We start from the raw sequence: 16241 nt of genomic DNA, 5'->3' as shown, positions 1-16241 counted from the left end.
ACTTGATCCCTACCTGATAAAGGGGGACTACCTGAAGGGGGACTACCTACTTAAAGGAATACTGTGGTGCAAAATAACTTATCCCCATAAGTGATAGATCACGGGGGTCTGACCGCTGGGACAACCCCCCATCTCTTGTATGAGGCCCCAGCAGACGGCATGCAGACAAGCCCCCATTCCTGCCGGGGCCCCTTACAAGAGATCGGGGGGAGGGGTTTCCTAGCGGTTAGGATAAGTTATTTTGCACTGCAGTATTCCATTAAAGGAGACATCCAGTGCTGAAAAACGTATCCCCTATCCTAAGGATAGGGGATAGATTTCAGATCACAGATCTCCTGTACGGGGCCCCGGTAGCCCACGGGAAGGGTGTGTTGACCACCGTACGAAGCGGCGGCTGACACGCTTCCTCAATACAACTCTATGACAGAGCCGAAGCGCTGCCTTCGGCAATCTCCGGCTCTGCCATAGCGATGTATTGAGGGGGCGTGTCAGCTGTCACTTCGAGCAGTGGTCGACACCCATTATCTGGCCAGCGAGCCGGGGCCCCGTGCAGGAGATCTCGGAGGGCCCCAGCGGTTGGACCCCCCCGTGATCTGAAACTTATCCCCTATCCTTAGGATAGTGGATAAGTTTTTCAGCACTGGACTACCCCTTTACTGGGGTGGACTTACTTATCAGGGACCCTATCCACCTAATGGGGTGACATATACTGGTCTGCTCATCAAGTTTTTATTAATAAAAGATCTTATTTACATACTATTTGGTTTAAAATTAATTTTGTACCAGGACAAGTGAATTGTTATTAGGGACAAGCAGATTCTGCTCCGTTTTAGGTCCCTTGGACAAGTATTTATTTATTTTTTTTTTATTTCCATACCCCTGCAATTGTGAGGACTAATTAATTTCATCATGGTGTCCTCTTAATCGTCTGCAGACCCTTGGTTGTATTGGTCTTTGGGATTTACTGGACTGCTAAAACATAATGGGATCCAATAACTATAAGAATCTTTTTTGGTAATCAAGTGATTTGCAGAATGCTGGAGTATACGTAAAAATGAAGAGGAGTTTAGCTTTTGGCAAAGAGAGAGTGAAACTAAAATAGAAATAAGCCATTAGGAAAATGAGACTTGTGGGTTCTAATGAGTAAACACTATTAGACTGTTTACTGTAAAATCTCTCCATGTTGTTAAATAAAGATAGAGAGAGGAATGGTGCCTGCTATATAGTCTAAATGACATGAGAATATGGATATAGCCCAATGGATATCTTCTATGAAAGCTCTCCAAAGGCCCTTGTCTGGAGTCTGCATTCTATTAGGTTGCCTGGCTTGTATTGGTGCACCTTGTTTCACTAAGGTTTTGTCCACCTTTAAATATCTACTGTACCTTGTCATATTCTTTTTGAAAAAATAAATCCCTTTAGCTGAATCATTAAAGGGGTTATCCAAGAATAGAAAAACAGAGCTACTTTAAAAAAAAGAAAAACTGATCCCTGTCTGTCTCCAGTTTGGGTGTGGTTCTACAGCTCAGTTCCATTGAAGTGAATGGAACCAAGTTGTGAAACCACACCCAACCTGGAAACAGACATGGGACTATGTTGGAAAGAATAATAAAGTATTCCTGGATAACCCCTTTAAATCAAAACCAGATGCAGATTTAGGGTTTGCAGAGTTTTACTCAACAATCTGGCATTCTCTGTTTTTCCTACAGGAGCCCATCAATGAAAAATAATGCAAGTCATAGGCTATGCCTTATTGACTAGTTAGGTAGACAAAGCTATAACCTTCAAAAATGTGTTAGTCAAGCAGCGTTTTTAATTCTAAGGTTAACATATGTTTATGTTCCATCATAGACCCGGAAAATGTAAAAAAATGGAGTGCCCCCTCCGTCTCCCACTGGAAAGCAAAAACGCTAGACAGACCCTCTCTGACATAGAATAGGTTCCACTGGGTTCCATTGTGGTGACCATCATTTTCCCTGGAAGTATAGTGCTGCATTTTGCTCTTTTCGTGATCAAAAAACCTAAGCCTTTAAAGGGATACTCTGGCCCTAATACATCTTATCCCCTATACAAAAGACCCCCAGAATCTGTCATTGCACACCCACATTTGTAAGTTCTCTGCAGAACTGGAGGCTCCAAGTGTGTAGCTTGATGACCACAGGGCCGGAGTATCGTAACATCACGACTCTACCCCTGTGTGATGTGACGTCACACGGGGGGGGGGGGGGGGCGGAGTTGTGCGTCCCAATACTCCGGCCCCGTGGTAGTCACGCTACACACTCGGAGCCTCCATCGCTGCGGAGAGCTCACTAAGGTGGGAGCACAATGACAGATTGCGGGGGTCCCCAGCGGCTGGACCCCCGCGATCATATATCTTATCTCCTATCCTTTGGAAAGGGGATAAGATGTATAAGGGCTGGAGTACCTCTTTAACCCCTTAAGGACCCGGGCTTTTTCCATTTTTTAATTTTCAATTTTTCCTCCTTAACTTTAAAAAATCATAACTCTTTAAAATTTTCACCTAAAATTCTATATGATGGCTTATTTTTTGCATCACTAATTCTACTTTGTAATAAAATTAGTCATTTTACCCAAAAATCTACGGTGAAACGGGAAAAAAAATCAATGTGCGACAAAATTGATGAAAAAACACTATTTTGTACGTTTTGGGGGGTTTCCGTTTTTACGCAGTACATTTTTCGGCAAAAATGATACCTTATCTTTATTCTGTAGGTCCATACAGTTAAAATGATACCCTACTTATATAGGTTTGATTTTGCATCACTTCAGAAAAAAATCATGAATACATGCAGGAAAATTTATACGTTTAAAATTGTCATCTTCTGACCCCTATAACTTTTTTATTTTTCTGTGTTCAGGGTGCTATGGGGGCTCATTTTTTGCGCCATGATCTGAAGTTTGTTCTGATAAGACTTTTTGATCACTTTTTATTCACTTTTTTGTGGTATAAAAAGTGATCAAAAATGCGCTATTTTGGACTTTGGAATTTTTTTGCGCGTATGCCATTGAACGTGCAGTTTAAACCGCAGTATATTTTAATAATTCGGACATTTCCGCACGCGGCGATACCACATATGTTTATTTTTATTTACACTGTGTTTTTTTTATTCTTGGAAATGCCGGGTGATTCAAACTTTTATTAGGGGAAGGGATAATTGAAAGGGTTAATGATTTTTTTACACTTTTCTTATACAATATTATAGCTCCCATAAGGGGCTATAACATTGCATTAACTGATCTTTTACAGTGATTGATTCATCTCCATAGGAATGGATCAATCAGTGTTTTCGGCGATTGAATGCTCAAGCCTGGATCTCAGGCTTGAAGCATTCATTCGGCGATCGGACAGCGCAGGAGAAGGTAAGAAGACCTCCTCCTGTGCTACAGCTGTTCGGGATGCCGCGATTATACCTTGGCGATCCCGAACAGCTCCCTGAGCTAACGGCACTTTTTACTTTCACTTTTAGCCGCGTGGCTCAGCTTTTAGCGCGCGGCTAAAGGGTTAATAGCGCGGGGCACCACGATCAGTGCCGCGCACTATTAGAGGCGGGTCCCGGCTTCACTATGACGCCGGGCCCGCCGCGATATGATGCGGGGTCACCGTGTGACCCCGCGTTATATCGCAGGACCGGGACCCAGGACGTACTCATACATCCTGGGTCCTTAAGAGGTTAAATGGGCACTGTCAGATACAAAACTGTTGTACATCTTGGCAAAATATTAACCTTTCTAATATACTTCATAAGAAAAATGTATTTCTTTTTTATAGAAATAATAGCTTTGTCTAAGCTGCAGCACAGGCATGGCAGAGTCCAGTTAGTGAGGGTGGGCTAGTACTCCTCTGTCTGATAGGACAGAAGAGAGCACAGAGGAGTACTATCAGACAGGAGAAAGCACAGAGGAGTCCTATCAGATAGGAGAGAGCACAGAGGAGTACTATCAGACAGAAGAGAGCACAGAGGAGTACTATCAGACAGGAGAGAGCACAGAGGAGTACTATCAGAGAGGAGAGAGCACAGAGGAGTCCTATCATACAGGAGAGAGCACAGAGGAATACTATAAGACAGGAGAGAGCACAGAGGAGTGCTATCAGACAGGCGAGAGCACAGAGGAGTACTATCAGACAGGAGAGAGCACAGAGGAGTGCTATCAGACAGGAGAGAGAACAGAGGAGTACTATCAGACAGGAGAGAGCACAGAGAAGACCTATCAGACAGGAGAGAGCACAGAGGAGTACTATCAGACAGGAGAGAGCACAGAGGAGTGCTATCAGACAGGAGAGAACACAGAGGAGTCCTATCAGACAGGATAGAGCACAGAGGAGTCCTATCAGACAGGAGAGAGCACAGAGGAGTCCTATCAGACAGGAGAGAGCACAGAGGAGTGCTATCAGACAGGAGAGAGCACAGAGGAGTGCTATCAGACAGGAGAGAGCACAGAGGAGTGCTAGCAGACAGGAGAGAGCACAGAGGAGTACTATCAGACAGGAGAGAGCACAGAGGAGTGCTAGCCAACCCTCACTTACTGGACTTAATCCATGCCTGTGCTTCAGCTTGGATAAAGCCATGATTATATATATTTATATTTGGTGGGTCAATACAATTAAAACCAAAGCCATGTTTACATGCTTTATGAAGTATGGCAGTGACGACCCCCCCCCCCCCCTTCCTCTCACGTTTGCACAAGATCCTTCTACTCCAGGACTAAGGATCTCTCAGAAACGTGCATTGGGGTGGCGTCACTCCCATACTCCATAAAGCACTCACTGGTATTTTATTGGATTTTGGTTTTGGATTTTGGATACTGTAACTTTAGTTACTGGACAAGGAGGACTCTGGCTGATGGGGAAAACAATCGGACGCTCCGAGTCACGTGGCAGGGGCGTCCATAGACAGATAACAGATGCCACTCCGGCCAGAAAAATTTTAAATGCCACGATTGCTGAATTTAAGAAGTTAATGAAGGTCATGATCTGTGATAGTGGTCATTTACTGTAAGTGCTAGCAGCTGATAGCAGTTGTCACTCACTGTCTAAGAAGTGAGCACAGCTCCTGCCCTTGCTTCATAGACTCACTGTACACTGTGACGTCCATGTATGTCACTGTGCGCTAATGACCTGCCAAAAGCAACGTAGATGTTGCATGTCCTCTAGGGGTTAAGTGGCAACAGAAAAGAAACACATTTTAATTTTATTAGCACTCCATGACTGATCAGAGGGTTTGGCACTGACTGGTGTATTCTACAAAAATACTACACTTCTTATGCAGAAATATGGCTTAGGCATCAGGTAACTCCAACAATGATGGCTTATTGTTGTGATGTGCAGCAGCTGGACCCCTGATGATTGGGTCAACACTCAGTACCCATTTTAGAAAAGGGGGGCCTGACTGACAGCATTTGGATCAATGGAATGCTAGGTAAAAACCTCTAGAAGCAATGTAATACTGTTATGTGTTTAACCCATTACATCAGTTCAGGTTAAGTTACTGGAGATAGATGAACGTTCTGTAAACGAGAAGAATTTAAAGCTTGTGTGTGTGTAGTGTACTCAAATGGAAATGCTTTAAAATTCATCTAGACACAGGAATAGGTGGGTACTAAAATAATAATAGTCTGTGTATTAAAACAATCAAAGCCACAAAATGAGGCAATAAATTATTAAATCACAGTACAACATTTATTATACATCACCTCTGCAGTCAGCGGGAGATTTATTACAGTAAACAATATTACACGTAGATTACATTGAAACTGCGTGACTACAAAGCTACTTGCAAAATGTAACTGCTGCAAAAGTTAACATGACAGACTTTATAAGCCAAATCACTATTCAAAGCATTTCATTCAGTGCATGGATACTAAACCTTTGTGGTGCACAAGAACAGTACGGTATGTGAGCAGCTTCTAGTTTGATAACAGCAGGGATGGATGCTAGCCATAGACCACCTCTTTATAGCTCTCCAGAAAATCCCTCAGCAGTGTAACAATGCACCAAAAATTGTGTGATATGGCCAGAAGACTGCCCTTACATGAAGTTTCATAGGGGGAAAAGCATGGTTTTTATTGTAGCAAAGGGACCCCCTGCCTGCAGGACCCCAGTGTATCTGAATAGGTTGAACTTATAGTGGGGGATTTATCAAGGCTTGCATGAGTTTTCTGGCACACGCTTTTACAAAAGCTTAATTTTGCTTTAAAATAAGCACCTTTTCCCAAGTTTTGCACAAAAAGAGCGTTTCACAAATATTTGGAACTATTTTATGCCAGCTTTTTTGTGTGGGTGCCCTGCATGCGCAGATAAGAGGAGTGTCATGCTAATCACCATCATGGCAGCCGCTTTAAATTTTCTACTTAAAAAACAAGTTTCATAGAATAATGTAAGAATCTTTCCAGATTTTCTTATTTCTGACCCATTTATCACTTCACATTTTAGATATGAGTGCATTTTGGAATGGCTTGTATTATTATTTTGTTCTTTACTCACTACTTTAACCCCTAAACAACACAGGACTGACTGTTCTTGCAGTCTGATCCTAAACATATAAGGGTGAACATGTTAGCCCTGTAGGATTTAGTGTCTATAAATCCTACAGGATTTACTTCCCAGGCAGTGAGTGACGACTGCTATTGGCAGTTCCACACTCACTTCTAATGACTAGCATCGTGATCCCTCTGATGCCCATCATTAAAGGGGTACTCCACCCCTAGACATCTTATCCTCTTCCAAAGGATAGGGGATAAGATGTCTGATCGTGGGGGTCCCGCTGCTGGGAACCCCTGCGATCTCTGCTGCGGCACTGCAGTCATCCAGTGCACAGAGCAAACTTCGCTTCATGCCTAATGACTAGTGATGTGGCGCTGATGTCACGGCCATGCACCCTCAAATGCAAATCTATGGGAGGGGGTGTGATGTCGTGAGGGGCGTGGCTGTGACATCACCAGCCTCCAGTACAGCAGCCGGTGTTCTAAACGATGCCGAGTACTGCAGGGAGATCGCGGGGATCCCAGTACCCCATTAACCCTTTACACACCGTGATCAATGCCAATCACAGCATCTAAAGGAAGGAAAGACAGGTGCTGGTTGTTTCCTGGTGCTCATAGGACCCCTGCAGTGCGATCTAGGGGATCTGATAAGTTAAAATGGCCACCAGATTGTAACTTTTTTAATATAGCTTGACAGTCAGGCTTTATTAGTAAAGCGAAGATCTCCCTGTACAATGTTATGCGATAGTGAATGCAATCCAATGATTGCATATAATAGTCACCTATAAATACATAAAAAGTGTAAAATAAATAATAAAAATGTTTTTTTTTTAAATAATATAAACGCTCCTCCTGCAATAAAAATTAAATCACACTCCCCCTTTCATTTAGTTCAAAAGGGTTTGTACTATTAAAATATTATGTTTAAGATCCTGAGTGTTAAATAAGAGGCACATAATAAAATACCAAATGCCAGACATGCTGATTTTTGGTCACGTACAGTGGGGCAAAAAAGTATTTAGTCAGCCACCAATTGTGCAAGTTCTCCCACTTAAAAAGATGAGAGAAGCCTGTAATTTTCATCATAGGTACTGTATACCTCAACTATGAGAGACATAATGAGAAAAAAATCCATAAATTTAATAATTTATTTGCAAATTATGGTGAAAAATACATTTTTGGTCGATAACAAAAGTTAATCTCAATACTTTGTTATATACCCTTTGTTGGAAATGACAGAGGTCAAACGTTTTCTGCAAGTGTTCACAAGGTTTTCACACACTGTTGCTGGTCTTTTGGCCCATTGCTGGTCTTTTGCTCCTCTAGAGCAGCGATGTTTTAGGGCTGTCGCTGGGCAACAAGGACTTTCAACTCCCTCCAATGGTTTTCTATGGGGTTGAGATCTGGAGAGTGGCTAGGCCACTCCAGGACCTTGATATGCTTCCTACAAAGCCACTCCTTCATTGCCCGGGTGGTGTGTTTGGTATCATTGTCATGCTGAAAGACCCAGCCACGTTTCATCTTCAATGCCCTTGCTGATGGAAGGAGGTTTTCACTCAAAATCTCACGATACATGGCTCCATTCATTCTTTCCTTTACATCCGTCCTGGTCCCTTTGCTGAAAAACAGCCCCAAAGCATGTTTCACAGTAGGCATGGTGCTCTTCACCCCCATGCTTCACAGTAGGTATAATGTTCTTTGGATGCAACTCAGCATTCTTTCTCCTCCAAACACGAAGAGTTGAGTTTTTACCAGAAAGTTCTACTTTGGCTTCATCTGACCATTCGACGTTCCCCCAATCCTCTTCTGGATTATCCATATGCTCTCTAGCAAACTTCAGATGGGCCCGGACATGTACTGGCTTAAGCAGGGAGACAGGTCTAGCACTGCATGATTTGAATCCCTAGCGATGCAGTGTGTTACTGATGGTGGCCTTTGTAAATCAAGTCCCAGCTCTCGGCAGGTCATTCACTAGCCCCCCCCCCCCCCCTGTGGTTCTGGGATTTTTGCTCACTGTTCTTGGGATAATTTTGACACCACGGCGTGAGATCTTGCATGGAGCCTCAGATCGAGGGAGATGGTCTTGCATGTCTTCCATTTTCTAATAATTGCTCCCACGGTTGATTTCTTTACATTTCTTCATACCAAGCTGCTTTCCTTTGCAGATTCAGTCTTCCCAGACTGGTGCAGGTCTACAATTTTGTTTCTGGTGTCCTTTGACAGCTCTTTGATCTTGGCCATAGTGGAGTTTGGAGTGTGACTGTTTGAGGTTGTGGACAGGTGTCTTTTATACTGATAACAAGTTCAAACAGGTGCCATTAATACAGGTAATGAGTGGAGGACAGAGGAGACTCTTAAAGAAGAAGTTACAGGTCTGTGAGAGACAGAAATCTTGCTTGTTTGTAGGTGACCAAACACTTATTTTCCTCCATAATTTGCAAATAAATTCTTAAAAAATCAGACAATGTGATTTTATGGATTTTTTTTCTCATTATGTCTCTCATAGTTGAGGTATACATATGATGCAAATGACAGGCCTCTCTCATCTTTTTAAGTGGTAGAACTTGCACAATTGGTGGCTGACTAAATCCTTTTTCCCCACACTGTATATAGAGGAAAACAATAAATAAAAAGTAATCAAAAAGTCACATCAAAACAAAAAAAAAATAAACAACCATAATAATTTGGTATTATTTTTATTGTGACAATGTAGAGAAAACCGCACTCACCCGATCAACGTGCACAGATTCTTTATTCCGTTGAACATCATCATAGAACACAGGAGGACTTATGGTCGGCAGGAACACCAGGGAACAGGAGGTGTTGTTACAGCTGTTTCATGGGAACACAGCCCGCTTCGTCAGACTACACCCTCTGATGACGCGTCGCAGGTTAAATACACACCCAGGATTACGTCAGCAGAAGGGTGTTACACACAGGTAAGTGATTTAAAATCTTACAAAAGTAGAAAAATCTTTAAAATCAATACCCTCTACAAAAATTTATGACATATATGGACTTCTATTTATAAAAATACACTGAAATCTAGCTTATCATTAAGTCCAAGATTACCTTGGGCATCCGTGCGCAGGATGAACTCCGCCTCCGTACGCAGTAGTAGCTTTTTCCTATCAATCCCTTCTTTGGGCATTATTCTCTTTATCCCAAAGAATTTTAATGCGGCTGGGTCATTATTATGAGTGGTTTTAAGATGTTCCAAGACCCGAGGGCACCCTTTTCCTGAACGAACTGAATAAAGGTGTTCTCTAAATCTGATGTTTAGCGATCTTGTGGTGCTACCTATATAGTAGCGGCCACAGTTGCAAAACATACAGTAGATAATATAATTCATTTTACAATTGATGAATTCCCTTACTTTGATTTGTACACCTCCAATGGTGAAAATTTTACCTACTTTGAGTTTAGGGCACCATTTGCAGTTCCCACAGCGGAAATTACCGCATATTGTGGGGCCGCTTAGCCAGCTCGAAAAAAGAATAGGAAAAGGGGGAGCAGAAAAAAGAAAAAAAGTAACGTGGAGACAATAAAGGACACTCAAGAGGCCACTACCACCGGACCCTCTGCTTATACGGACATTACCCCCCTTGAAACCCTCTCCAACCATATCCCCTATAACAGCCATATTACCCCGAATCTTGCTACCATAGTAAACCTCACGGACTTGACTTTGAATGATGATGTTACATCTCTATTACAAAAAGGTCTAAATTATTGCCCAACTAATGATTTTGATTTAGTGTCCTTTGAGGTAGATTTATTCAAAAGCATGCGTAAATTGAACCTTAAAAGAGTGTTTGCTAGCAAAGATAATAATGCCTCAAAGAAAGAGGGAGATATTCCGATACAAATAAGCCCCTTGGGGTTTAGCCCTCATATTAATCCTAGCACTTCTGAAAATGAATGTTTGTTAGCTTTGACTGAACTGTTGGGGGCTAATGATGTCATTGTAGGAGAAACCCCCAAAGGCGAAGCTATGACCAGCAATCCGCCGGAACATGGCTTTTTCTCTGGTGGGATAAAATCGACCTATAACCCCCCCCCATAGCACCAGGTAATAACCTAGATATGTTCCAACATAAAGTCATGGAGGATATAAAAGCACTCATGTACCCACAAGATAGCCCCAATCTTACTTTAAAAGAAAAAGAAGCACTAAAATGGATTCAATCACAAAAAGGTATTATTATCAAAAAATCTGACAAAGGGGGGAATATTGTGTTGATGAGAGAAAGTTATTATTTATCCGAAGCCAATCGTCAATTGTCGAATAAAAATAACTACGAGGTCCTAGAAACCAACCCTATACCTAAGCTCTCCTCACGCCTGCAGTCCTTCTTACGAAGGGCTGTAGAGACGGGGACAGTTTCAAACTCCACTGCCACAAAATTGTTCCCCACTACACCAACATATAAAAATACACAAAACATTGGAGACCCCACCCGGGAGACCTATCGTCTCCGGGGTGGGGTCTCTAATGGAACCCCTTTCCAAATACATAGACTGGATCTTACACCCCATCTTGAAAGAAATCCCACATATGGTCAAGGACACCAACCATTTCCTCGAAACTCTGAAAGACATACAGTGGCAGCCCAACTATTTGCTGGGAGCCATTGATATCGAAAGTCTGTACACTAACATCGATCAAAATATAGCAATTCAATGTGTGAGGGAATTGTTGGTGTCCTCGGATAAAAGTGATTCTTACATCACATTTATTTGTGAAGCCCTACATCTCATCCTTACCAATAATGTGTTTCAATTCAATAACATATGGTACTCACAAAAAAGCGGTGTTGCCATGGGCACACCGGTGGCATGTACCCTGGCAAACATCTATGTAGCCTTTTTGGAAAAGAGATGGATTTTTTCAGAAATTAATCCTTTCAGAAAGATGATTGCCAGTTATGTAAGATTTGTGGACGACGTCCTAATAACCTGGACAGGTACGGGAACAGAGTTCACAAATTTTATTACATGGCTTAACACTAATAATAATATGTTTCTCAGCTTCACTAGCAAGTCAAGCAAAGAAGAAATAGAGTTCTTAGACGTTTTGGTAAGAATTAGTGAAAACAAATTGCGCACAGAGGGTTACCGGAAACCGACGGCGGGTAATTCTCTCCTACACTATAGGAGTTACCACCCGGGTCACGTCAAAACCGCCATCCCCTATGGGCAATTTCTTCGCTTGCGGAGAATAAACGATACCCAGAGTAGCTTTGAAAAGCAAGCTAAAGAACTTACTGCACGACAACTAGAAAGAGGTTATCCACCTCCAATTCTACAGACAGCTTACAATAGGGCCAATAGACAAGACAGAAATTCCCTTCTACAAAATAGTGGTTTAAAAAACTCTAAAAAAAAACAGCATAAATTGAAAAACAATAATAGAAGATTTTGCTTTACATTCACACACAGCCCGATGGCTGAGAAGATAAAGCAAAGTATTCACAAGCATTGGTACTTAATCCAGAGTGACCCTATTTTATCTGCACAATTTGATAATAAACCCCTCATCTCCTACAAAAGAGTTACAAATCTAGGTGACATCTTAACCAGTAGCAAATACTCCAGTAAGGAGAACTCGAGCTGGCTAAGCGACCCCACAATATGCGGTAATTTCCGCTGTGGGAACTGCAAATGGTGCCCTAAACTCAAAGTAGGTAAAATTTTCACCATTGGAGGTGTACAAATCAAAGTAAGGGAATTCATCAATTGTAAAATGAATTATATTATCTACTGTATGTTTTGCAACTGTGGCCGCTACTATATAGGTAGCACCACAAGATCGCTAAACATCAGATTTAGAGAACACCTTTATTCAGTTCGTTCAGGAAAAGGGGTGCCCTCGGGTCTTGGAACATCTTAAAACCACTCATAATAATGACCCAGCCGCATTAAAATTCTTTGGGATAAAGAGAATAATGCCCAAAGAAGGGATTGATAGGAAAAAGCTACTACTGCGTACGGAGGCGGAGTTCATCCTGCGCACGGATGCCCAAGGTAATCTTGGACTTAATGATAAGCTAGATTTCAGTGTATTTTTATAAATAGAAGTCCATATATGTCATAAATTTTTGTAGAGGGTATTGATTTTAAAGATTTTTCTACTTTTGTAAGATTTTAAATCACTTACCTGTGTGTAACACCCTTCTGCTGACGTAATCCTGGGTGTGTATTTAACCTGCGACGCGTCATCAGAGGGTGTAGTCTGACGAAGCGGGCTGTGTTCCCGTGAAACAGCTGTAACAACACCTCCTGTTCCCTGGCGTTCCTGCCGACCATAAGTCCTCCTGTGTTCTATGTTGATGTTCAACGGAATAAAGAATCTGTGCACGTTGATCGGGTGAGTGCGGTTTTCTCTACATTGTCCCGATTGTGTCAAGCGATATGTGCCTTCTCTAACCAGCACCCCGACATAGCACACACCGTTCAGTCTCTACCCATACCTGAGAAAGCGGATACCTATTATTCAGTAAACTGCCTTCACCTGCATAGCAGTGCCGGACTCATACTCTTTCTACCTGCTCTATTATTTTAATTGTATTGACATAGAGGGAACATGTCCTTTTACCATAAAGTGCGTTGCATAAAACAAACCCCCCCCAAATGTTGAAAAATTTGGGTTTAAATTTCAAACCCACAGATAATATTTTTTCTTGTTTTGTCGTACATTTTATGGTAAAATGAAAAGTGTTCTTACAAAGTACAATAGGTCTCGCAAAAACCAATATATGGGTTGGTAGAAAGGAGTTATGGCTCTTAAGAAAATGCAAAAATGAAAAGTTATTGATGGACTCTGCACTGGATCTTTCTCCTGAGGCCCTCTGCGATCGTGAGTTATTAGCCGTGGAAGAAGGCGGCATTGTACTCCACTCCCTAACCAGACGAGAGATGTGTCCATTTCTCTGCACATAAGTCTATATGGAGGTTTTGCATGAGTTTTTTATTAGTTTTTTATTAGTCTATTCTTAGGATAAGCCACCAATTTCAGATTGGTGGGGCCTGACTCCGGGCACCCAACCTCACTCCCTGCGAGGAGCAGCTCTGTAAACTGGATAGAGGTTATACCTGGTATAACAGCTCATTCTTTTGAAGAAAAGTGCAATAACAGGTACTGTAGCTGCCCATTGTACAGGGCTGTGCATGGTAGGAAGTGAAGAGGCTATGGCACTCGCACAAGTGCTATGGCCCTTACAATCAGTCAATTGGCAGGGGGTGGCAAGAGTCGGACCCCCAACATTCTGATATTGATGGCTTATCCTAAGGATAGGCTGTCAATTATAAAAATCTTTAGAGAAAACATTGCCATTTCTCTATCTTTTATGCACAGTTGGATTTGTGGCCATTAGATCAGGCACATGTAACCAGCAAACAATGGTCTTCATTTCCCATTTAGTTTTTTCTCTTTTCATTGTGATTTCCCCCCCCTCATATTTATAAATGTGTTTTATATGTTGCGAAAATTTGGTGTTCTTTATTTGTTTAACCTGCTACTAGTAAAAAATAAAAAAAAATCAGTTAAAAAGGCACAAAAAACAGGGTGAACAATTTCATACATGAATTGTGAAAAAATGTAAAATCCCACCCACTTTTCAGAAAATTTACAGAGCGAAGAGCAGAAAAACGAGGAAATTCTAGTGCACAATGTTAATAAATAGAATGAAATGCATTTCCCCATACTTTTTACATAAAATGTACACATTACTGCATCAGGGCCAAAGTATAACAATTAAAATTCCTCAGTCTGTCCTTTTTCAGTAGCCACTGTGATGATCATTGGCTAAACACATGACCTTGTCTTTATCAATCTTACATAACACATAAAAGGTGATGATGAGATGATCTCATATAGTAGATCACTACCCTCAAAAGGAAAATAAGAGTAATGAAAATCAATCACAACAATGAACTAATACATATAATCTTCACCCGGTACAGAATGATAACAATTGCTAACAAGCTGCACAGCAGCAGCAGTAAGAGTTGTTGGGGAAGGTTTATTTATATGCTTTTTATGACAGGCTCAATGTTTTAGGAAAGAGGCAATTGTGAAGTAAAGGCAGCCTAAGGCTTTTTACACTGCATCCGTTTTCTCTGCTGTATAAACACAGCCCCAGGAGGATGACAGTAAGCAATGCATTCATGAGATTATATTAGAAGATGCTGTCTTTAGGCAGGTTTAGGGTTGACTTCATACATCATGGTTACACAGGGACATAGGCAAATTGCATAGGGATGTACAGCAATAATCTGCGAAACAATGCAGTTGGAAACTGGAATGATTTCTTTCTATCTAAATCTTTACAGCAATATACTAAATACATTTATAGTAAAATAAACACATATTACTTTTACTTCCCTCAAATGGTCACTGTCATTAGGAAGAACTTTTGATTTGTCCTATTGATATGTCAAAAGTTGCGATCGGCCAGGGTCTGAGTGTTCAGACCTCCACCGATCAGGAGAACGCGACTGCAGAAGTTCACATTCAGCGCATTCTCTCCTGGCTCTGTGTCACGTGATCGAGACTAACTCGCAGTAAGTCTATGAGCGTGTCTTGATTACGTGACACAGAGCGGCAAAAGGAGAACTGACAGCACAGACTTTTCTGGCTTGTTCTCCTGATCGGGAGAGGTCTGTACACTCGCCGATGAAAACTTTTGTCAAAAGTTTTTCCAAATAACAGGTACTCTTTAACTGTTCTCGATTTCCATTGTATTTATGTTAACATTACATTATTATTGTAAATAATCTGAATATTAAATGCAACTTACCTTTGGAGAGTGTGTTTGATTGTATGGAACACCCTGCAAAGATATTGTGAACTTTTATTTGAATTCATGCCTTAATTATCAGTTACAAAGTCTCACTGTTTGATTACCCTCTATGCAATTTAGGCAACTGCCTAGGTATACAGTTGTGGCCAAAAGTTTTGAGAATGGTACAAATGTTGATTTTCAAAAAGTTTGCTGCTTCAGTGTTTTTAGACCTTTTGGTCAGATGTTGCTGTGGAATATACTGAAGTACAATTATGAGCATTTCATATGTTTTTAAACTTTTACTGACAAATACATCAAATGTATGCAAAGACTCAATAATATAAGTGTTGGTCCTTCTTCAAGATTTCTGCAATTCACCCTGACATGCCGTATATCAGCATCTGGGCCAAATCCTGACTGATGGTAACTCATACTTGCCTAAACAGTGCTTGAAGTTTATCACAATTTCTGTGTGTTTTTTTCCCTTAACTACCCACTTTATGAGGATTTACCACAGATTATCAATATGATGCAGATTTGGGGAGTTTCCTAACCATGGACCCATAATTTCAATGTTGGACCCATTGCTTAATACCAAATTGTTACTTTATAATTGTAAAACCTGCTCCTAAAGCGTTATTGTGGTTAGAAACAACTTTTTTCCATTTAATACTTCCTTAAAAACTAAGCATTTTCCAAATATACTTAATTAAAAAATGTTATTGCTAAAGATGTGAAATAAATGTTTGAAAACATGGCCTCTAGGGGTCTCTGTTTCTTTAATTTTGAAAACAAACCCTGGTATCTAGGGCTCTTTGGTCCTGGTTATTAAGAAAAGGGACCGAAATTCTGAAGGGAGGGGGAGTGGGGGGGGTGTTTTTCTCCCTCTGCTCACTCAGTACAGTGTATAATCCAGCTTTCCACTGTGTGAATAGAACACCTGTGAGATCCAGA

General features: G+C 41.3%; 1 protein-coding gene across 5 annotated transcripts in view; it reads right to left on the bottom strand.

The window, feature by feature from the left end:
- DLGAP2 (DLG associated protein 2) overlaps positions 1 to 16241 on the bottom strand; it is a 1068027-nt gene that overhangs the window by 624828 nt on the left and 426958 nt on the right. For 4 of the 5 annotated variants that reach the window (XM_056565689.1, XM_056565688.1, XM_056565693.1 and 1 more), the window contains one exon: positions 15303 to 15335. The exons of the other annotated variant lie outside the window; for it this stretch is intronic. In XM_056565689.1, coding sequence (XP_056421664.1) covers positions 15303 to 15335 — 33 coding nt within the window. The remainder of the gene's footprint in view (positions 1 to 15302; positions 15336 to 16241) is intronic. 5 annotated transcript variants of the gene reach the window in all.

Source organism: Hyla sarda, chromosome 3 (assembly GCF_029499605.1).
Source record: "Hyla sarda isolate aHylSar1 chromosome 3, aHylSar1.hap1, whole genome shotgun sequence".
In the NCBI taxonomy this organism is placed as follows: Eukaryota; Metazoa; Chordata; class Amphibia; order Anura; family Hylidae; genus Hyla; species Hyla sarda.
The sequence above is the reverse complement of the archived record's forward strand: the minus strand, read 5'-3'. Positions and strand labels throughout refer to the sequence as shown.